This window comes from Pinus tabuliformis, chromosome J (assembly GCF_031772625.1).
Source record: "Pinus tabuliformis cultivar Carrire ecotype Pingquan chromosome J, CPIR1, whole genome shotgun sequence".
Lineage (NCBI taxonomy): Eukaryota > Viridiplantae > Streptophyta > Pinopsida > Pinales > Pinaceae > Pinus > Pinus tabuliformis.
The window spans coordinates 819,418,185-819,442,177 of NC_142295.1; the positions used below are offsets into that span (position 1 = coordinate 819,418,185).

Here is a 23,993-nt window from a genome sequence, read left to right on the forward strand (position 1 = left end):
TTGCATTCCAAAATTTATATATTTATAACTTTTAATAATTTTTTTACAAAATAATAACGATAACGATAATGTTTAAGTTAATAAATAACTATTAATTACTTTTTACATTGAAAAAATAAAAAATTAAGTAGCAACCCTGAGTCTTACACTCCTTCCATTATAGCTTTTACCCTATACCTGACTGGTATGTATTTGAGTTTGATGTAAAAAAATATGTTGAAAGCTCATCTTTACCTTTATTTAGATACAGTAACGGACACAAGCAGATGAGAAGATAAGACACAGATTTGTTGGTGGCCACCCATCCAATTGTAAACCTTTATTATTAAAGTATTTTATAATTATTAGAATTGAAGACTGACAGAAATTACTGTTTCATTTTCTTTGTCCAAAACTTCCTGAATTAGGAATTTAGTCTACAGTGGAGTAATCTAGAGAAAGTGAGATGGCATAATTATGACGCCATTCGCTATATTCAGAGATTATAAATTTATGTGGCTGGTTCACACATTCGTTCACAGACGAGAATGGAACGAACGCTCGATTTTATGGAGGGCTGTCTCATGGTGGCCATTGCTGCGATCACCCTGCTCGCAATATGTCACTACACTAAATTCCTACTATTCCACAAGGCGGGGCACAACCTGAGCATGCCTCCGGGGCCTACTGCGTGGCCCATTATTGGACACCTCCATTTGCTCGACGCGAAGCGACCTCTTCATCAGACGCTTTACCATCTGGCCCAGACCTATGGGAGCATCATGCTCCTCAAATTCGGGTCTCGCAATGTCCTGGTAGTCACCTCATGGGAGCTAGCCAAGGAGTGTCTCACCACGCACGACTTGAACTTCGCCTCCAGGCCACGGTCTGCGGGAGCCGAGCATTTGGGTTACGATTGTAAATTGCTTGGCCTCGATCCATATGACCGCTGGTCTCAAAAACTGCGCAGGATCTGCACGTTGCACCTTCTATCTCCTTCCAGAGTGGAGGCGTGCATCAATATTCGAACAGAGGAGATGTCAAAGTTTGTGCGTGGATTGTTCGAGAGATGCATGCAGATAGGAATTAGGGAACGCGAGGCTTCGGCTGTTGTGAACGTGAGAGAGATTGTGGTGGAGATAATATTTGATATTATGGTGAGATTAATCCTCGCTCGCAAAAGCTACCTGGGCAGCGAGGAAGAGGTGGAAGAATTTAAAAAGATAATTACCGTCAGCACTAGCGAGCTGCTGGGAGCGTTTAATTTGGGGGATTATATTCCATTCCTTAGATGGCTGGATCTCCAGGGCTGCGAGCCGGCGATGAAGAAGTTACACAGGCGAAGGGACGAGTTTTTGCAGAGAGTGATAGAGAACAGCCGCCTTTGTATGAAGAAGGAGAATGACGAAAGTCTGATAGATGTGCTTCTACAGTTGGTGGACAAAGCCAAAGATTTTTGCAGCGAAGACGCCATTGTCAAGGCCACTGCTATAGTCAGTACCCTTTCAACATGAAGCCAGTTTTAGCCCTCTCATCATATGGGGGCCTGTTTTACCTTCTTTGAAATTGGTAAAGTTTTTAGGAAGCCTTGTAACTGAGATGTGTTTTATTTTGCAGAGCGTGATGATTGGAGGAACGGATACCTACGCTAACACAACGGAATGGGCTATGGCAACGCTGCTGCAACGCCCGGATGTGCTGAAAAGGGCACGGGAGGAACTGGACGTCATAGTTGGAAGGGAGCGCGTTTTGGAGGAACCGGATCTCCCGAAGTTGAAGTATTTGGAGGCGATCGTGAAAGAGACTTTACGTCTCTATCCAGTGGTGCCTCTGCTCCTTCCTCATGTTGCAGCGGCCCCGTGCACAGTGGGAGGGTATTATATACCGGAGGGCACGGACCTTCTGTTGAATGCGTGGGGTATACACAAAGACCCAGCTGTGTGGGAACGCCCCCTACAATTCGAGCCGGAAAGGTTTATCAACAGTTCGGTAGACGTGAATGGGCATGATTTCAAATATATACCATTTGGTTATGGGAGAAGGGCGTGCCCGGGCATGTGGGTAGCCATGCGAATGCTTCTGCTTACTGTGGGAAGACTGTTGCAGAGTTTCGATTGGAGCATTCCTGAAGGAATTGAAGGAGTCGACATGAATGAGGGTCGTGCCATTTCACTGCATAGAGCTGTGCCGTTGGAGGCGGCCATCAGGCCCCGTCTTCCTCACCATCTGTATTGAGTCATTACCTCCCCTGATCTGATCTGTGATGTTGATGAACTGAGAAACAAAGGTACGCTGTTCTCACATCTCTAAAGTTGATCTTCGGGGTTAGCTACCGTTTCGGCTGACCGTCCAGAGTCGTATTGTTAGTGTCGGAACTGTCCTTTCCAGAGCTTTGAAGCCATGCATATAAATTGTTCGTTGAAGTATTTTATTGGAATCGTTGTTGGCAATATATTGGAGATAATAATACGGTTACGGTATTTTAAACAGTTACGATAATTTATTGGAGTACATATTATTTTTGCTTCAGCCCAGATGGATTTCAAACTTCAATGTCACGTTTTACTTTCTTACGTTATAACATTACTCTCGGCAATCGACCTCACCTGATGACTTACGGGGGTATTTGTTTACAATATATTTAATAATATTATTGAAATTTTGGTTATTGGTTTACAATATATTTAATAATATTATTGAAATTTTGTAGATTTTAATTGATATTTTTTTAATTAATGAAGTTATTTGTAAAAAAATTAGTTAAAGTAATTTGGTGAATAATTTGTTTAAATAATTATATGAATTTAATATATAGAAAAAGATGATAATATTTTAATTAATATAATAATAACAAATCATTTATAAAAAATCTTAAAAATAACAATTATATTAAAAAATATTGTTTTCATAAAGCTTATAAAACTACTATGTAACACTGAGCTGCCCTGCATTCTTTCCTTTAATATAAAAAATGTGCAAGTATAAAATAGTTTCTTTAATATAATCAATATAAAAAGGCATTCTTTCCTTTAATATAAAAAATGTGCAAGTATAAAATATTTTCTTTAATATAATCAATATAAAAAATGTGAAGTGTAAAAAAAAATTACTAATTGCATAAAAGATTATAAAATTGTTATATAACATTAAGGGCAACCAAACCTAGTCTGAGAAACAGAGATAATCTCCTCTTGCAATACGGTGTTCTCATATATGTAAATTAGATCTTACGGGTTAGCTCCCATTTGGTCTTACTTCCACAGTAGTATGTTTAGTCATGTAAGTGTAAGAGCAGTCATTTTCTTGAGATTCTATATGTGCCCGTGGGCCGTTGGAAGGAGGGTCATGGAGGGTTGTTCGAAATCTTGTTTGATCTATATACAATTTTTCCAGCATATTCCATTGGAATTGAATTCATCGAAGCAAGTATGGCGAATCTCATAACGTTATACTGAAACTAAATTTTCCCTGGAATTTAGATATTTTTTAGTTAGGTGATTTTCCTGTTAAATTAATTGAAATATAGAAAATAGAAATAAAAGAGATATACACCATTTAGAACGAACATATATTACTTGTGATACTGTTTCAGTCTAATGATTATTACATTCATTCAAATAAATTTTATAAACATTTTAGAACATACAAAATTTCATATTTATAAGATATCACTAGCATGTATGTAAATTTTGATTGAGAGTTCTAACACATTATATATGTCATCGTAATCATTTACATAAATAAAATAATAAAATAAGATAATAATAAAATGAAGAATATCTTATTTGGCTTAGTTGGATGTTCATGTTGAGCATGCTTCATTAAATTTATTTCCAAGTTAATTAGGAATGACTCCCTAGTCTTTCTAGTCCAAGTATAACCAGTCGTAGTGTGTCAAAGTTACATGTAGATCTAGCAGTCTCCAATAAATCAAATAATTAGTTGTTTCTTTAAATTTCATATTTATAAGATATCACTAGCATGTATGTAAATTTTGATTGAGAGTTCTAACACATTATATATGTCATCGTAATCATTTACATAAATAAAATAATAAAATAAGATAATAATAAAATGAAGAATATCTTATTTGGCTTAGTTGGATGTTCATGTTGAGCATGCTTCATTAAATTTATTTCCAAGTTAATTAGGAATGACTCCCTAGTCTTTCTAGTCCAAGTATAACCAGTCGTAGTGTGTCAAAGTTACATGTAGATCTAGCAGTCTCCAATAAATCAAATAATTAGTTGTTTCTTTAAGTACTCTCTAGTATGTCTTTCACCACACTCCACCAACGAGTGGTAGTGTGTCAAGGTTACATGTAGATCTAGTTGTCTCCAATAAATCAAATAAATCCAATAAATAGTTGTTTCTTTAAGTACTCTCTGGTATGTCTTTCACCCCACTCCAAAATCCCCTAGGGAAACAAAAATAAATCAAATAAATCCAATAAATAGTTGTTTCTTTAAATAATGTCTGTATGCCTTTCACCCCACTCCAAAATCCCCTAGGGAAACAAAAATAAATCGCAAAAAAAAGACAAGAGCCCACTTTCTTGTACCCCCTTCCTTATTTTTTAAAGACAAATAGAACATATAATAATTTTTCAATTGAGAAAAAAGAAAACCCAAATAATTTTCAAATCAAGCTTGATTTTTTTATTTTTAAATTTTTATACCTTTCTACAACAAGCTAAAAAAACTTTTGAAAGACAATAACCACTTGAATTTTGAACCCTTGTGAGCATATACAAATAATATTATATAAAAAGAAACAACAACAAAACAATGTGAAAATATTAAAGTTGTATTTCTATTCACTTGCTACTGCAAAAAGGCAATTATGTGGTGTCATTATCTTATAAAGATTTTTTTTGAAAGATATTCTTATATATGGACATTAATAACTTGATATCAGTACATTTGTTAGGACTTATGAATTTGTATTCCAATGTTTACCTGAAATTAGTTTTTAATTTTTTTTTATAGTAGAAAATAAACAAAAGAAACAATAAAAATTTGATAATTTACTAGATGAATGCATGAGTCCATTAATTTGTATCCCAATGTTTACATGAAATTAGTTTTAAAGTTTTTAATAATAACAAAAATAAAAAATGATTACTTACATGAAATTAAATAAAAAATAATAATTTCTTTTATAAATATGGTTAATGTATTTATAATTTACAATTTTATTTTTTTCTCAATCAATATAAATATTTTTCCAAGAGAATAAATACATAAATTTCATACTTCAAACCTCACTTTATATTTATATCTTAATGCTCACCAAAATGTTATGTACATGTTGCTTAATGCTCACCAAAATGTTATGTCCATGTCGCCCTGTAACTTGTAGTTTTATTTTCTAGTTTTCCTTGGTAATTAACCTATCTTATTTTGAGATAATGTTTTGAAAGGTAGAAGACAACTGTAACTTGTAGTTTTATTTTCTAGCTTTCCATGGTAATTAACCTATCTTATTTTGAGATAATGTTTTGAAAGACAGAAGACAATTGTTAGTGATTTGTGTTTCCATAGGTTCCCTCATTATTGTTATTTTATTTTGATAAAAATAAAACTACTCTAGTATTTTTGGGAAAATTGATATTTCACATTTTTCTTCTTGAAAATTAAAGAAAAACTTTATTTTCAAAATGTGCTTGAAATTTAATATTTATATAGAAAACAACACCGTAGGAAATGTGAGTCCTCGCATGAGGCCCACGTGCCTCACACCTGAACCTCCCTTTCACCATGACAAACCATATGCTCATATAAAATCACTACCTTAAACATTTACCCTCTCCTTTGCTTGCCCTCAACCTGCCTTCTTCTGCAACTTTGGTCCGAGGGGGAAGCATGAGTTATGTCGAAGAGGATTGAGTCAATTTTGGGTTTTATTTATTCATGTTACTGTTGCCAGTTGCAATCCTTTACCTCTCCTTCCGCTCTGGATGCATATTCATAAATGTTGTAGGGTTGTGTTCATGAAGCACAATCATATTGAAGAGGATTTTGTTCCTCAATTTGTCTTTAGTTACGGCAAGAGTTTTGTTGCTCTTAGGTTACGGCGAGAGTTTTGTTGCTCTTAGGTTAACCAGAAATTAGGAAGAGGTCAACAGGTAAGTCCATTCTCAACAAGTTTATCCATGAGCTCGGAGCACATATGTCATGAAAACAATCCCTGAGAGAGTAGAATTTGCAATGGATCCCAGAATTTTAGGTTATGTACCATGTTACCATTAAGTCAATGACATGGTGGCCAAGAAAATGAGCCATTCTCTCTAATAAATGGAGGGAGGCATTTATGTTTGTTGTCAAACTAATTTTCACCATCTCGACACCAAGTTAACTATAAAGGTTAAGAAAATAGGAATTTATGATGAAAAAAACCTCCAAAATGAACCTCTGAGGATTTTTTTTATTATTATGACTATTATTTACTAATTATAATATTAATATATTTATGTTCATTCTAGTAACACAAACTTGAAAGGATTTTCCAAAAAAATAGAAAATTGATCAACTGTATCTTATGCAAATATGGTTTGGAATCCATATATCCTCTATTGTGATTAGTTATCCATATGCTATCAAGTATAACTGGAAATGGATGTTCTTACTCATTATATTGTATATGATTGTATGAAGATTACTCAGGAAATTTATATGTTTGTTTAGCGCGTAATACTAATGTTCTTGAAGAGAAATTTCAACTCATATTTCGATATGTTTGTCACGTCCAAATAGTTTCGTCTAGTTTCAATTTTTTTTTGTTAGAGTTCAAAAGTAGATAATTTTATCCATCTTGTTATTGATAAAAGTGAAGATAAATTTGAACTCATATTTCAATATGTTTGTCAAGTCCAAATAGTTTTCTCTCATTTCAAATGATTTGTTAGAGGTCAAATTAGGTAAACTTGACTCACAATAAAGTCAAAGTTGACCAGGTTAAACAGTGATGGTTTTGGGGCACATGGTATTGTGCACCCATAGTATTCTACCTGTGGTATTATATGTAATGGAGCTTATAAAAGGTTGGAAGGATTTCATTGTTCAGATTGGCCAGGGTTTGCTAATGAGATCTTATTAGGTTGGGTTTTTCCCTGGATTTGGGGTTTTCCCACATAAACATTTGTGTTTATGTGTTTATGGTTGTTGTTGGTTATTTTTTATATTTATCCCTCTCAATAATTATTTATGTTATGCAGTAAATTTCTTAACATTCCTCTGCTTTCAATTTTTTTTTGTTAGAAGTCAAAAGTAGAGAATCTTGATCCATCTTATTGATAAAAGTCAAGATAAATTGGAACTCATATTTTAATATGTTTGTCACATCCAAATAGTTTCCTCTCGTTTCAAATGATTTGTTAGAGGTCAAAACTAGATAATACTGATCCATCTTGTTATTGATAAGAGGCTGGGTTATTTTGATGTCACAACCCAAGGTCATAATTCTGTGTGTGAGGTTGGTCGTTGGCTTCTTCTATGGTGGCTAGGTTGTTGTATATGAATAATTCACATGACATTAGGTTTAAGATGGTGCTGGGGCTAAGGACTAATAATTAGCTTATGGCTCTGAAGTCTAATGAAATTGTCTGTAGATAAATGTATTGACACCTTGCAAACATTTGGGTGACACCTTGCAAACATTTGGGAATTCAATGGTTGTGGTAATTTGGATGATTGATAGATTCCGGTTGAACAATTTGATATTACAGCCTATTTATATGTAGGTGAAGCTGATTGTGTCGATTGTTCATAACTTATAACATTTCATATCATCTTGTCTGTTCCCAATAAAATGCAGGCACTCATCGAAGGAATACATTTTGAAGAAATTTGGTTTGTTGATGGAATCTATTTGTGATGTTTAATGCTATGAAATAACTGTGACAATCTTTGCTTGAGTTGCAGTCGTAAAGCAATGAAAATGGTGCTCTACAATTTTCAATTTTACACTGTTATTCTAACATGAGGAAGAAAGTAATATTCTCTTTTTTAAGAAACTGCGCGGAAGGATGTGTACCTGTGGTCATTGTTTTGAAATATGTTGTTCTTATGAGAGAGGCTGGTGTACTAGTTACTACTGGCAGAAATATTCAATATTTTGTTTGGACATGCTTGGGAGTCTATAGCAATACATTGTTGTGGGATATTGTGAATGGATTGATAGTAGTTCTCATGTCGTAGTTTGCATATGCAGTTCTGCAATTTCAAGTGCCACTTCGCATGTTCATTGAGTGAAGGAAACCATAGCTATATCTACTTTGGGTGCCGCATTGGGGTCAGTTGCTGCTGTGCAAGAAATACTACTTAGATCTTAATACAAGTGAACCTATATTAGTTGATGTTGTGCAGGTTTCAACTTTAAAAGTTTGTAGAATGTAGTATTCTTCTAAAGATACCTCATATCTGAATGTTGAATATTGGAGGGCTTGGGAGGGTTGTGGATCTGGTGACCTTTTACTTTTGTGATAGAATGCATATTTTTGACATTATTGAAAATAGTTTAGTCCTCTTTTGCACAAACCTATAGGAAGTTTTAGTGATAATATGGATTTGCAGATCTTGGGACCTATATACCCCTATAAATAATGTTCATTTTATGCAATACTTCCTTGACGTTTAACCCCAGGAAAATCTATAGATTGCAAAGAGAGCTTCCTTTCCTCATTGTAAGGGGTCTATACTTTCATTTTTTGATTGAATGATGTGAGAATTCTTGTTTGCGACACAAAGGTGTGAAGGGATGGAATTTGAAGGGAAAATTTCCCATCATAGGGTGATTTTCCCATAGACAGTTAAAAAATTTGTAAAACCGTCGATATTTTTTGTTAAACCTATGAAAACAGGTGGGAAGGAGTGAAAACAGTCAAATTTGAAGGGTGGGTTTCCTTTTAAATTCTAATCGCCTGTGATATGCTGCAGAAAAAATGTTCTGATTGGTCTGGCCCTTAAAACTTATGTTCATGACGCTTTCATTCAAACAAAAGACTGTAGCTTGAGATGTTGTGACAGTGTTGTTGAGCACTGTGACAACTTATGTTTTAGATATAATGCCCTGATGGTCTGGCCCTTAAAACTTTTGTTCATGACACTTTCATTCAAACAAAAGACTGTAGCTTGAAATGAAATGACAGTGTTGTTGAGCGCAGTGAGAACTCATGCTTTAGATATAATGACCTGATGTTATAGATATGAAGTTCTCATTGGCTATATTTTCTATTCATGATTTTTTATACATCGAGGAGATTGTAGTTGTTTCCAAATTTCGAGTTCCTAGGAAAGTTTGTGGATCTGTAGAGTCCTTAAATATACTAGTAATTTTTTAAAATTCTTTAATTCTTCTTTCAGAAGAAGCACAAGAACTTTTATGAGTGCTTGCATGCCTCTGGGTTAGAATAGAGGCTTTTTTGGGAAGGTTCACAAAGGTGTAGACAATGCTCTATACACTTATAGAGTGCTAAGTATGTGCTAAGTATCATTGCATGTTTTAGATTTGTAAGGGGATGGACCGTTAATCTATTGTTTATTGTTTTTTTATTGATTTTTTGTTAAATGTTGTACAACATGGTGTAATTTTTACATATACCAAAATTTAAGCTTAATTGTAGTGATCCATATATAATTAATTTCTATAGTGGTGACCCTGCATTGTGGCTGATTACTTATAGAAGAGTGTCAGCCTCACTAAAGATCATTACTACTTTTTAAAATTTTGAAAAGACAAAGATATCATATCTAACTAAAATCATCCCATCAAGAAAGCTGTTAAAAATAGCATATGTTATAATCTCAAAAGTTATGAATCAATACTTTGACCTCCATAGTTAAAAATTTCAAGAACTAGACCAAAACACCATTATAACTTGTAAAGATTGTTCAGAGGTGGGAAGTGTAGAAATAGATTTGTGAAACTAATTTCTAGAACTTGACCAAAACACCATAATGATTTGTAAATATTTTCCAAAGGTATGAATTACAAGAATAGCGCTTTGTCCCTTCCCAATACTACATACACAACTTATAATTAATGTTATGAATGAATATATTTGACCTCCAGAGTTGCAAATTTCCAGCAATAGACCAAAACATCATTATCAGTTACTCGTGAAGATTGTTCAAAAGTAGGAAGTGTAGGAATAGATATTTTTCCCTCCCAATAACATGAAATTTTCATATATTGCATAAAATGCAAAGAAATCAATCTAGATGACATATTGGAAAAAATACCAAAAATACCAAACCCCCAAACTAGACATTTATGCAACCCACAATTTCATGTACTTGCTCATAAGCCATATACTTACTCATAACCCATGGTTACAAGCTTGGGCATATATTATGTTTTCTAGACTAAGATTTTTCATATCCTAGGTATGTTTGAGAACTTTGTTAACACTATGTAATGCTTCCTTTCCAAATAATACATACAAAACACAAGTAGTAACAGCGCTGATTATTAATTTCAATAATAAAAAGAATGAAAAAGAACCAAGTATACACCCTCCCTAGTTACCAGAAACGGGACGATGTCCCCCGTTTCTGGCAGAAACCTTCGCAGAAACCGCGACCATACTAGAAACGCCGTCTGCAACGGCCGTTTTCGTTTTCACTGGCAAGAAACGGTTTCCGGCGAAACGAAACAGTTTCTTCTGGCCGTTTCCGGATAGACTTGCAGTTTCTTCTGGCCGTTTCCAGATAGACTTGCAGTTAAATTTATTTTTTCAGACTTAGATTAAATTTAATTTTTTCAAACACGGGTTAAATCAAGTTTAATTAGCAATTGATTACACATACAGAGAGTTTAATTGGAAGTTCACTGTTAGTCTGCTGCGCTGGACTGTTAGTTTCTGAGCTGGACTGTTACTTTATGGAAATTTAACATAAGAACTCGAGAGTCCAGGGTATTTGTGAGCGAGCGAAGAAAGAACGAGCTGATAACGCAGGGTATTGTGAAAGTGTTGCCAAAGAAAAACACCAGTTGCCATTAAATTTTAGTTCTAGACTCCAGTTGCTCATGTTTTTTCAAGGATTTAAGGAGAAGAAGAGAGCAAACCCATCTACTCACATGCAAGCCAGGCATAGATCAAAGCCAAGAAGCTTCAAGCCCGCATCTTCAACAGCATTGTCAAAAGGTACTACCTACACACTTCAATCTCTGGTTTTCTTTTATGAATGCTCGTTCTAGAGTCTAGACCACATAATTCTCTCAAGATTTGGGTAGGTAAGGTTCGCTGGGATCAACTGTTCATATCATAATGCGCTATCCCTATGTTCAGTCCCGTAATATCCTAGGTCTTCCATTAGACCTTCAGCTCGGGTTGGAATTTCTGATGCATCTTCAATGTGTTTTAATGGAGAAATCCCAGCCCACAGTTTTAACGATCACTACCCGATATCAGAATCTATTGGAAGCCCAGATATTTTATATGAGGCCGTTGATTTAGAGGAAGATCCGAAGATGTATCAAATTACAAACAAAGAGACTCGTGCCTTTGATCCGAAAACAGTAAGAACCAATTAGCGTGGACCTTTTTGGGTACAAATTGTCACGACTTTTCTCCTCTCTGGAGTATGCCTTTGCATCACAGGAACCATTACAATGTTCTACATTTATTTCCCCGAGGTTTATATAACATCCATATGGTTTACAAGATTTCGAGCTGCAAGCTCATTCACACAAATTAGAGGAGTATTATGCCCTGTCTTAGTTTTGAAGTAAGAGCATAAGATCGAGAACTCTATGTCGTATCCTCACAAGTCCCAGCATAAGTAAAATAAATTTCCCCGAGGTTTATATAACATCCATATGGTTTACAAGATTTCGAGCTGCAAGCTCATTCACACAAATTAGAGGAGTATTATGCCCTGTCTTAGTTTTGAAGTAAGAGCATAAGATCGAGAACTCTATGTCGTATCCTCGCAAGTCTCAGCATAAGTAAAATAAATTTCCCCGAGGTTTATATAACATCCATATGGTTTACAAGATTTCGAGCTGCAAGCTCATTCACACAAATTAGAGGAGTATTATGCCCTGTCTTAGTTTTGAACTCATAAGATCAAGAACTCTATGTCGTATCCTCGCAAGTCTCAACATAAGTAAAATAAGGATTACAAGGTGAACAATTTAAAACCCTCAATCATTTATTTTTGGGCCGGTCACATGGAAAAGATGAAGTCTACAGGTTCATCAAGTAAAGTGTCGAAATTGGGTAGAAATTACTGAAATGAACCTATATCTTTCAATGATGTTTTCAAAATCTCAAGTTCAGTTCAAGATAACCACCGAATATTAGCATCAAGAAATGTGGTTTGTATTTTTAGGACTAAGAAGCTATATAAATTACCCAAGAGTCATTTGATCTAGCAATGTGGAATTTTGGTTTTCGAAGAATTGACATTGAAATTAACACGATGAAACCTTGGTATTATATTGCTCAAGTTACAGTGTTTTCCTGAAAATTATATTCTAATGAGCACGTAAAGCATGCATCATTAACAACGAGTTCGGATCTAGTAGGGGTTTATATTTAAATCACCGCCAGATAAAGTGACAAGTTACAACACAACACATCATTATTGTATGGTGCACACTTCCCAAGTCTAGAAATCAACACCGAAGAGCATGAAAATTGAGCAGTGATTCTCGCTATTTCTTTTATTATTCATAGCCACCAATGACCAAACATAAGCTTGTTCTGGAATTCATCAAGAATATCACCAAAACACAGACGAGGTGCAAGTAGTGTTCTCTACTAAATCTTAGCAAGAAATTTCGATACATAGTATTTGAAGAGGCTCGACCTTCTTAGGCAGTTAAAAGAATGAGACTTTGTTATTTTCTTGGAATTAAGCTAAATTTTTGGATCTACAAAATTATTACTTCTTTTTTAAAACTAAATTAGTATTTACAATTGTTTTTTACAATTTCATGAGCAAAAACAGTGCAGGTTTATGATTAATGCTTTGTTTATATTGTTCACCTTTAATATGGTGTTTTTCTCTCTCCTCGTTTCTTATATGCGAAACCTCCAAACTTCGTTTCTAGTACTGTTCTCGTTTCCTGTTCCGTTTCCGGTTTCTCGTTTCTGGTAACATAGCACCAGAGTACCCACTGTGTGTAAAGGGTTTGGGCTTCAAAGTGGAAATCCTCAGGACCCTTCCAAGGCCTACGGTGTTGTTAGGTCTGAATCCCCAATAGAAGAGTCTAGTCGGTGATTCATAAGCAACAAGAGCCAACCCAAATTAGGTCATGACATGCACGGCTATTTGGCGTACACAAAATCACCTTGTGAGACAACTGGACATAGATACAAGAAATACCCCTTTTTATAGAGGATACAACCACTGTATTCCACCATCCATGTCGATTGTAATATCAGTCCTCGGTAGAGCAAAGTTTTGCAAAAGCTCTATGACTAGCATATTTACACAATTCCTTTGATGGTAATCCTCATTGAAGCAGAAACCAGTAAACCCTAGCTTTCAACTATCCTTGGTTCTCGGCTGAATCACCTTTCTCAATGTGAAAATTTCTACCATCATCTGGACTCAGTGGACTGACCTTCTTGCCTTTGCTTAAGAGTCTTTTGAATGAATGGAGCTGAATGCTAGGGAATTTAAGCGATTGCCTAGTTCGCGAAAATATCTGTTGGTCATCGCTGCAGAGTATCCTGGGAGAAGAAATACTAGCCATTCTTTGGGGTATATCAATGATGATTTTTTTTACGAGAAGTCAAAGTCACCCATTGGCCAAAGACCACTAAGTGCGACATGGAAGAAACCGTGTTTCGGGTTGCCCAGAAAAGCATGTCGGTGGGATAAGTTGGAGACTGTAGAACCTCTTCATGTATGCACGAAGGGAAGAGGTCGAATTCCATGGAAATCAATGTGTTTCTCTCTAAAACGGCGGGTAGTGACACCTGATGATTTGTTTCAGAGGTGCCCGCTGACGTTGTGTCCTTATTTCCTACTAGAACCACGACATAACCGGCGACCGTGTTGGGCAGGGCACTAGTTCGACACAGTGGACGAGTCGAGTGCGAGTCGAGCCACATGTCGATGCACTCGATGTGCAAGTTGTGGTGGCATTTAGGGAGTTGTCTCACCTTCTCGTGCTCCTCAAATTCGTACAAACAAATGACGCATTCAAGCCCCTCTTTTTGATTCTCCGATTGGTAGACGAAAACAGGAATCACTTATATAGTTGACTTCCTGAGGCCGACTCTTTGGAGCCTCGGGGGATCCTGCAAGACGAAGGCGTCAGAAGGAACCCCTGCGCCACAAGAAGTAGCGCGCGTACATCTGTATACCGAAAACGAAGAGAACTACTGCGAACAGAAATAGAATGGCGACAATCATGATTTTCCTACCAATGGTCATCACCATCGAGTAATTCGCTGCATTACCCCCGTAATAGTTATCGTTGCTAGCGAAGCTATCGGTAAGAATCCATGGCCGGATACGAACTCGACATTGAAAGCTTTCTCGATGATTGATGTGATTCTGTAATGCTCGAGCTGACTCCGACGCTGCCTTATATGCAAAAGAACATGCGATGAGAAGGGGAACCCAAGGCGTCTGGAGTTAATAGGTATGAGAAGACGAAGGGAACCCTCCTCTTGCTGTTGCTGCGGTTCAGCTCTAAGGAACGCCTCCGGCTCAGCTCTGAGGAATGGCGTCGGGTTGAGGGCTTCAAAGGGCATATTTTATGCAAGCGGGAGTTGGGTCGCTGCTCCAACTTGACTCTTAGTAACGACGTCGGGTTGAGAGCTTCAAAGCGCAGATTTTATGCAAGCGGGAGTTGGATCGCTGCTCCAACTTGACTCCAAGGAACGACGTCGGGTTGACGGCTTCAAAGGGTAGATTTTAGGCAGGCAGGAGCTGGGATGCTGGGACAGAGAGGCGTGAGGCAGACGTGGTGGAACTACAGAGGCGTCAGGTGGTAGAGGCCATAACTATATGGCGGTCATGTAGGCAAAGTGATCCACTCAACTGGTGCCATGTGTCATTCTTTTATTGGTTTGAAGGACGACAAAGAAAGCTTTTGATTGGTGGCGTTAACCGTGTTTGCCCACCCAAATCCAGCGAGAAAAATATTTCCACATAAAAATCTAATTATAAAAATTGTAAAGTGATATACATATATGTGGTGTGAAGAGATTTTTGTTTACCGAACATGTTGGAAGTAACCACGTTTTTAAAATATAAAACAATAAAAATATGAATAATTAAAAGAATACAAATAGTGTCTTAAGAAATTAGGGTAAAAGAAGCACGATCATTGATTCATTACACCTGCAATTCATTAGATTCAGATCAATTTAACCGAGCATAAACCGAGCATAAAAATGAATTTCTTATAAATAAAAGTCATAAACATTGGCATAAAATTGAATTCCCGGTACAGAAACATCATTAAGCTTTCCTCCCTACATATGCAAAAACAAATATCTCCTGATCTTAGTTGTTGTGGCTTTCCTCACAACCAATGGTGGTCTTTGTAACTATTGTCGTCGTTTCCCTGGTCAAAGCAAGGGCTTTGATGCAATGTTTTCTTGTTTAGGTATAACGGAAGCGGAAGGGCTTGGATGGAAGGTGTTTTTTTTAAAGGAAATTAAAGGGTTTTTTGTTTAGGTATAATGGAAGGGTTGTGATAAACCAAGAATATTATTATTATTATTATTAATTTGATTTTTTTATATTTATTTATTGTAAATTTTTAAATATTTTAAATATTTAATGTATATAAATATAAATGAGTTAAATTGATCATTTCAGATTTAATATTTTTATAATTTATTTTAATTGATATGAGGGAGCTATCGCATTCATGTTGACTTGGAGATCAAATTATATTTTAAAAATTTAATGTATATAAATATAAATGAGTTAAATTGATCATGTCATATGAAATCATCCATCAATCTAGAAAAAAATATCACATATATATGTATCCTAGTTAGCAATGTTGATTAACTCACAGACAAAGATATATATATATATATATATATATATATATATATATATGTCAGTGATGTTATTAATTTATAGACACAACTAACCGCTTACAATAGTATGATTCTATTACACCTTTAAAGCCAATCTTTAAGGTTATCTACCATTTGGCCATACCATCCATACCCAAAATTAGAGTCTCCATATGGTTGTGGGGGATTGAAAAGAGGGACATTTGTTCATTGTAATTACATGGAAAAGGATGTGTGCTAAATTGTCTAAAAGACACATAGACTAAGTTTGTGTTATTGGAAGCAATGCTTCCATGTGTTTTAGGTTATTGTGAGTTATCATTGTGAGTCCCTAGGTGTGATTCTAGAAGTTTCCCTATGTGTATGAATTGTCTATGAGTCATAGATCCACCTTTTTCAGATCTTATCATCTAGAGTTTGGTAATCTAGAACTATATATATAATTTATTATGTCATCAATAAGAACATAGTGTATGATTTGTTGTGTGTATAATCGCTCTTTGACATCTCTCTAATTTATAGCATGGTATTAGCTCCCAACATGAAGCAAAGGAAATGACGATGTCAATAGAAGGAAAACAAATGGCATGATGTATTTTTTTAGGAAGGTAATTCTCCAACTCAAATTCACCCACGTCAACAAACACATGCAGCCCCATATGTTGCAGTGAATGATAAAGGATGTTGGAAAATGACTTCTTGACATCAAGGCTACCACATCGTCCATGATTTTGGGTTGGATCATGGATCCATGTCAGAGAAGGCCATGTTGTGCCTTCGGAAAAGTCAAATGAAAAACCAAGCTCGACATCAAACTATGGAGTCTGTGACAGATCTCTCACTGGCCATAAAGTCAAAGGGTCGAACTTTGTGGAGTAGGGCAATAATTCGCAAATATATATTTTAAGTGCAGAGGGGATTACCATGGAGATCAATGTCTTCCAAAGCCAGACCCTACAAATTGAACATTAATGGCCATACCTCGATAAAACGTCACAAGAACGGCTATGGAGGCAAGATTATGACCTGTCATAAATGATATGATGTTGTTGCTAGAGTTTTCACAGTGAGCATTGGTTTAATCAGGATTTGCATAGATTAAATGAAAGACATTGGTTTTGTCTGAGTCCTTTTTTGTTGTTTTGTTACATCATAAAATTGTTTGGTGTGATCTGTAATTTTAGTATGTTATTATATTGTTCAAAAATAAAACTGATCCAAAACAAAAAATAATGGTCCAACTATCGAATAGAATAACGTGACTCATCATAATCTCAGAGAATTTGTTACAAGTAGTTCTTAATAAGGTCAAGATTATGTGATTTGTCATGCTTCGAGAGCGTTAATACATGTTATCTTACACTAGGTCAAGTTGTAGAATTGTCTCATGAAGACATTTTGTAACCAAAATGTTATCTGAGATAATTGATCAAGGCTTTGAAGTGTCATGGATTCAATAGATGGTGGCAGTTACATAGGATGGTTTGGTATTGAGACTGACTCGTTGCACTCTGGGAGGTCGAGAAGCGTTAATTCTGCAAAGTACGTTAACGATAGTCTGAAGTAGTTATGTCTTAAATGAATCAAGTGGGAAGGTCGAAAGTGTGGTGAAGAAAAGACTAGAAACTGTGAGATTTTAGTTGTAGTGATGACCATATCAAACAAATATGACAAAGATTCATTTATTGTTGTAATGTGTTTTTTTTTTTTATTTGTTATATGTAATCATTAAGGGAGGGTATTGGAAGTAATTCTTCCATGTTTTTTAGGTTATTATGAGTTGTCATTGTGAGTCGCTAGGTGTGATTCTAGAAGTAGTTATTTTCCTATGTGTATGACTTGTCTATGAGTCATAAATCCACCTTCTTCAAATCTTATCATCTAGAAGTTGCTAATCTACAACTATATATGTAATTTATCATGTGTTCCTTAAGAACATAATATGTGATTTGTTGTGAGTATAATCACTCTTCGATATATCTCTAATTTCTAGTATCTGTGTGAAATGCAATTTGGTTTCAGATATGTCGATGTGATTGAAATTGGATGCCAACATAAATTTATTTGTTAAATTATTCCTACCATCCACATCTTAGTTGACCCTAAATATAAAATATTGTATGGATCTTTTACTTATATTAAATATGGATGCTAGCACTATTTATAATATATATATGGTAGGAGTACTAAAGAGTGCCATATGTGAGATTAATCATATAAAAGCCCAAAAATCAAAATATAGTTATACACTCGGGAGTATCGTATGTGATATTAATAATATAAAGACTCAATAATCAATATATAGCTATAAAAATGGTTGTGGCACATTCTACATTTGAATTTCAGTATAGTCATTCTAAAAATTGTAATTATAAATACAATTATTCAAAAAATAAATTTAATATAATTATTTAAAAAATAACCAATTAAATTTATTGAAATAATAATATTAAAATATAATTGATTTAATAATTATATATAAGAAAGAGATTTAAGTTTGTAATTTAAAAAATTAATATATTATAACTTCTTTACTATTATGAAATTATTCCTAACATTTTTCCCATACATATTTATATTGTATACTATACATTTAAATATAGATATAGAAAAATAATGAAATACAAAGATTTTTGTTAGACTTTTGTATATGTTCTATGCAAATTTTTCCCATACATATATATTTATATTGTATACTATACATTTAAGTATAGAAATAGAAAAATAATAAGATACAAAGATTTTTGTTAGACATTTGTATATGGTCTATGCATTTAAAGCGTGTATTTATTTATTCGTGTTCTTATTTTCTCTCACAAGTTTTTTTATTTTGCACAAATTGTTAAAAAAAATTATTATTGTGCTCGAAAATATTAGTGTTAACTATTCATACCTTCTTTCTATTTATGTATTTTATTTTGTTAAAATACTTAATCAATTGGCGTCATATTTCCATTTCTCAAAAATATATTCATATTATTTTAATATTATAAAAGAAATTGTTGTTATAAAGCCCATTAATTTATATGTTCATTGTTTTATTTTATTTTTAGATTTTAATAATTAATTTTAAAAACTCATACATTAATTTTTATTTTCCATTTTCTAATTATTTCATCTTAAAATATTTTCTTTCCTTATATTATACCTTATTATTTTTTATGAGAAACAAAAAGTGACTTTAGAGAACTCATAATTCGATATTTTTATAATTTTCATGTTGTATAATAACAAATTAAGTACTGAAGAATGTGATGGATGGAGCGGAGCGGATACGACTACGCCTGAGTAGCATGGTCTGAACGGGGGTCGTGGAACGGGGTTGCAGGCCAGCATCGGTCCTGCAGCCATCCCTGACATCGTTCTTTCTTGGATCCCATGCCTGGGCTTTCATTTTCCCTTCAGCACTGAAGGTCCTCCTTTTACCCTTTTCTTTTTACCCCGTTGTTATTTCCTTCCTCTGCCGATCGCTGTTAGGGTTTTGAAGTTGTGCACAGACAGCTCGAGGCTGCCTCCCGTCATTTTCCTACCACCTGCTCGACCCGGACGGTTTACATATGATCCTCTTTTCTCGCCCTTTGGACGGTCACGATCGTTTCCTTGCTGTCGGTGCCGGCCTCCGACGGTTACCTGGTTCCGAGGTAGAATCATTTTTAAGTAGCTGGTGTAATGGACCTAGACGATGTGGACTACTCGGACTCTCCACTGGCAGAAGGCTCTATCTGGCGCTCCACGTTTGCGGCTCCGGGAGGTCTGTATAGTGAAATTTTATCAGCCAGTTTCGAGGACCTCACACAGTCGACTAATCATGTCCTCTCTGCCTCTCTACAGCCTGAAGATCCCTCCTCCTAGACGCCCTTCACTGTTCCTTCCCCGACCTCCCTTGGGTTTCTTTCAGAATGCTTCCAGACCTCTGCTATTGGCGCTGGTCCTTCAGATCTGCCGGGTCTACACCCTCCCCCACTTCAACCTGAAGCATCCCTCGAAGCTCCCCCTCCGACAGCTCCTCTCCCCCCCTGGCTCCCCCTGTCTCCTCTGGCAGCTTCAACTCAATCGCCCCCCTCCCGTAGGCTATCCCCAACCCCCTTCCGACCCCTAACCCTCCCCTCCTACTCGCTGCTCCGGTAGGATCTAGGGCACCTGCAAACCCTAGTCGCATGTCCTCCCGCTCTTCAAAGAAACAACGCTGCTTCAACTCCCGACCTGAGGACATCATTCTGAGGCTTGAAGAAGACATTCAGTGGGGGGACGCAATGGATTTAGCGGATAGAGTGCTAGTGGGGCACATCCGGGGCAAAAATTTCTATGCGGAAAAGCTGAAGACATGGGCTACGAAGATTTGGGGCCAACATCTGGCGGAAATCCCTTTTGTCCATACTTTCGTGCGAGGCTGGTTCGTGCTGAGGTTCGCAAGGGCTGACCACACGAGTTGGGTTTTGTCATCTTTCTGGCACTTCGAAAAAGCACCGGTACTTCTCAAAAGATGGTCACCCCTTTTTGACCCAGAGACTGAACGAATCGGGGTTGGGCTGGTATGGATCAGACTCCCGGGCTTGCCTCTATAGTACTGGTCCGAGGATATCTTCAGGAGAATTGGGAACTCTCTGGGCACTTATATGGAATCTAACAAATCATATCTCACTATGGGAATGATGGCATATGCCAGGATTCTATTTCATCTCGATACAAGAGGAGGCCTACAGGAACACATCATTATACAATGGAAATCCTTTTCGAGGAAGCAGAAGCTAGACTATGAAGGAATCCCTTACCGCTGCAAAAGGTGCCATCAGGTGGGTCACCTTTACAAAGACTGCCCCCTCCTCAAGAAGAATCAGCAGGAAACCAGAGAGCAGGACCAACCCCCGGTAGCAGAAAATCCCGCTCCTCCGGTCGCGGCAGCACCAAGGGCGGAACAAATCAAGACCTCGGACACAGTGGAAGCGCCGCTCGCACCTATGCAAAAAAAGAAGGGCAAGAACCCGATCAGGCCTCCATCTCCTCCACTGACGCGCTCAAAGGCAGCAAAAGGTGACGTCTTCTCATCGGGTACGTCTCTCCCACCTGCTGCCTATGTTTCGCAACTTTCTTCTTCTTGTTTATCGCTCTCCTCCCACTTGCCCCCTCCGGTCTTGATTCCCTCCCCCTCCTCCCCGTCGGCTCTCGACCTGGTTGCGGGCTCCCGACCCCCTCTTCCCCCCTCAAGGTCAAGTCATCTATATATGACCTGCCCCCTCCCAAAGCGATCGGCCATCTTTACCTTGTGCTCCGTCTCATCCGTCCCTGACCCCTCCCTTCAGTCACCCTCCCCCTCAGTAAATTCCACATCGAGGTATTCCACCCGCTCGATTTCCAAGTAGAAAGAGCTGGATGTCATAGGGCTAGACGCTGCCCCTCCCATCCTCTCGCCCAAGTAGGGTAGAGGTAGACCTTCCAAGATATACAAAGCAAAATAACAAGCAGGTGACGAAGTCATCCAGGCCAAACAGCACACCATTGAAAGGGTTCTTAGAGCAAAGGACACCCTCCCCCATCCCCCTCTATGAAGATTCTGTCCTTCAATTGCAGAGGGCTGGCCAGCCCCGAGAAAAAGTTGGCCCTGAAGCATCTCTTATTATCTGAGTTGGTTGACATTATCCTTCTGCAAGAAACCCTTTGTAAGGCGAAAACGACCATTCCTATCCTTTGCTCTTGGATGCTTGGATGGACTTTCCATGCTCTTGATGTCTCGGGGTGCTCTGCGGGAATTGCAATTGGGTTCAAGAATTGCTCAGTTAACCTGAAGAACATATGGGGTAGAGGGGGTTTCCTGGGAGCGGACATATATTCCAAGGATCTGGAGGAAGAACTAAGAATCATAAATGTCTATGGACCTTGCCACAATAGGAAGCTCTTTTGGCTAAGCTTTTTAGCTCCCCCCTCCTTCTAGCCGGCAATGTAATCTTAGGTGGGGACCTGAATTTCTCTTTGGGCTTCTCAGAATCCTGGGGACACATGGTGTAGATTGACCCACTTTCTAACTTCTTTGAACAACTGCTTGAGAATTACCTCTGGATAGATATCCCCTCGGCCAAGATTCAGCATACCTGGAGAAACAATCGAACTGGAGACCAAAGCCTGGCTAGGAGACTGGACCGCTTTATTATTAAGGAGGCCTTTTACAACAGCCACCCCAGATCAAGGCAATGGGTAGGCAGCGGAGGTATGTCGGATCACTGACCCATTTTTCTAGAGGTTGGAGAAAAGAAACAAAAGCACACAGCCCCTTTCAAATTCAACTCCACATGGCTCCGGGACCCCTCCTATATCAAGCTAATAACTGATTTCTGGAAATTACACCCGATCACTGAGGAGGAAGATCTAGCTATATGGTTTGTCAAAAACCTCTCTGAAATTAAGGTGTTGTCCAGAGCATGGGCTCACAAGAAAAGGGAACAGGATGACCTAATTATCTCCCAAGCAGAGCAGGCGATTGTAGACCTTGAATCACATTCGGAGGGTACTTTCAACTCCCCGGATCAGAAATCCATGTATGAATCCTTAATCAAACAGAGAACTCAAGTCCTTAGAGATAGAGAAGCAAGCTGGAGACTAAGAAGCAGAGCAATCTGGCTCAAGGAGGGGGACGAAAACACAAAGTTCTTCCACCGCTTTGCAAATGGTCAGAAAACAATCAACACTATCTGGGAGCTGCAAAATGATCGGGAGCAAAAATTCCACACCTCCGAAGAGCTCACCTCACTCGCCACCTCACACTTTAGGAACACATATATGGCCCCGAGGGAAGCCAGCCTGTTAGAGATCATGCGAGTGGCCGAGCTTTTCCCCAGGTTTGTGGATGAAGGGGAAGCAGAAGAACTCACCAAAGAGGTTTCGTTGGGGGAGCTTGAAGCTACCATCCGGGGCTTCCAAAAAGACAAAAGCCCGGGACCTGACGGCTGGTCCATTGAATTCTATCTTGATTTTTTTGACCTACTGGGTTTGGACCTCCTCAAAGTAATCAATCATTGTAGCCACTCAGGAAAAATCCCCACAACCATCAAATCCTCCTTCATAGCCATCATCCCCAAATCCGACAAGCCAGCCTCTTTCAATGACTTCCGGCCTATCTCGCTCTGCAACTGCCTCTACAAAATCATGGCCAAAATCCTAGCTAATAGACTCAAGCCCATCCTCTCGGCACACATATCCCCTAAACAGTTTGCTTTCCTACAGCATCGCCAAATCCACGAAGCCATTTGTACTGCACAAGAGCTCCTTCGCTTGGTGCAGAGCAAGAACTTGAAAGGTATGATCCTAAAGGTAGACCTCTCCAAAGCCTTCGACAAGGCAAGCCTACTCTACATTCAAATGCTTCTTACCCATCTCGGGTTCCCTTATATGTTCATCAAATGGATTATGAGTTGCATTTCTGATGTGCCTTACAGTGTCCTAGCTGAAAGAGGCCTCAGGTAGGGGTGCCCCCTTTCACCATTACTTTTCCTGCTTATCATGGAGGGGCTAAGCAGATTGATTGGGACAGAACACAGCTTGGGCAGGATTGCAAGTATAAAAATTACGGAAAACTGCTCTCTCACCCATCTCCTTTTTGTAGATGATGTGCTCATTTTCTTAAATGGCAGCATGGCCGACACCTCTACCTTACAGTTTGTTTTCGACCTCTTCCAGAAGGCTACAGGCATGATCATAAATGTTCACAAATCCACCCTCACAGCTATAGGTTGCTCTCAACATGAAGTTTTTTTCACACGTCACTGGTTTTCTTTCCCTACACATCCTTTGGAGGAAGGGTTGAAATATCTAGGCTTCCGATTGAAACCCGAGGGATATAAAATTGCAGATTAGGTTTGGCTTATTGTCAAGGTGGAAAAGAGATTGAATGTGTGGTAAAACAGGTACCTTACACAGGCTAGAAGACTCACCCTCATAAAAGCAGTGCTCGAAGCAACACCGGTATACTGGATGTCTCTGGCCTGGATTCCAAGAGGAATTCTAGCTAGATTACAAAAGATAT

At 37.6% G+C, this 23,993-nt stretch overlaps 1 protein-coding gene and 1 pseudogene across 1 annotated transcript; one reads left to right on the forward strand and one right to left on the reverse strand.

Moving 5' to 3' along the window:
• The first annotated feature begins 443 nt into the window (after positions 1–443).
• Positions 444–2,396, forward strand: LOC149229213 (flavonoid 3'-monooxygenase CYP75B137-like). Its single transcript, XM_089375792.1, has 2 exons — positions 444–1,472; positions 1,597–2,396. The coding sequence occupies exons 1-2, from the start codon at positions 528–530 to the stop codon at positions 2,212–2,214; spliced, it is 1,563 nt and encodes a 520-aa protein (XP_089231918.1). The 5' UTR covers positions 444–527; the 3' UTR covers positions 2,215–2,396.
• Positions 2,397–13,479: 11,083 nt separating this feature from the next.
• On the reverse strand, positions 13,480–14,372 carry LOC149229214 (RING-H2 finger protein ATL60-like; annotated as a pseudogene).
• Positions 14,373–23,993: the final 9,621 nt, after the last annotated feature.

What these genes read in the sequence shown, in the direction of transcription:
- LOC149229213 (XM_089375792.1), top strand. Translation starts at nt 528, where the DNA reads ATGGAACGAACGCTCGATTTTATGGAGGGCTGTCTCATGGTGGCCATT. An exon ending in TTGTCAAGGCCACTGCTATA is followed by an intron (nt 1,473 to 1,596) that starts GTCAGTACCCTT and finishes TTTATTTTGCAG; the next exon opens with AGCGTGATGATTGGAGGAAC.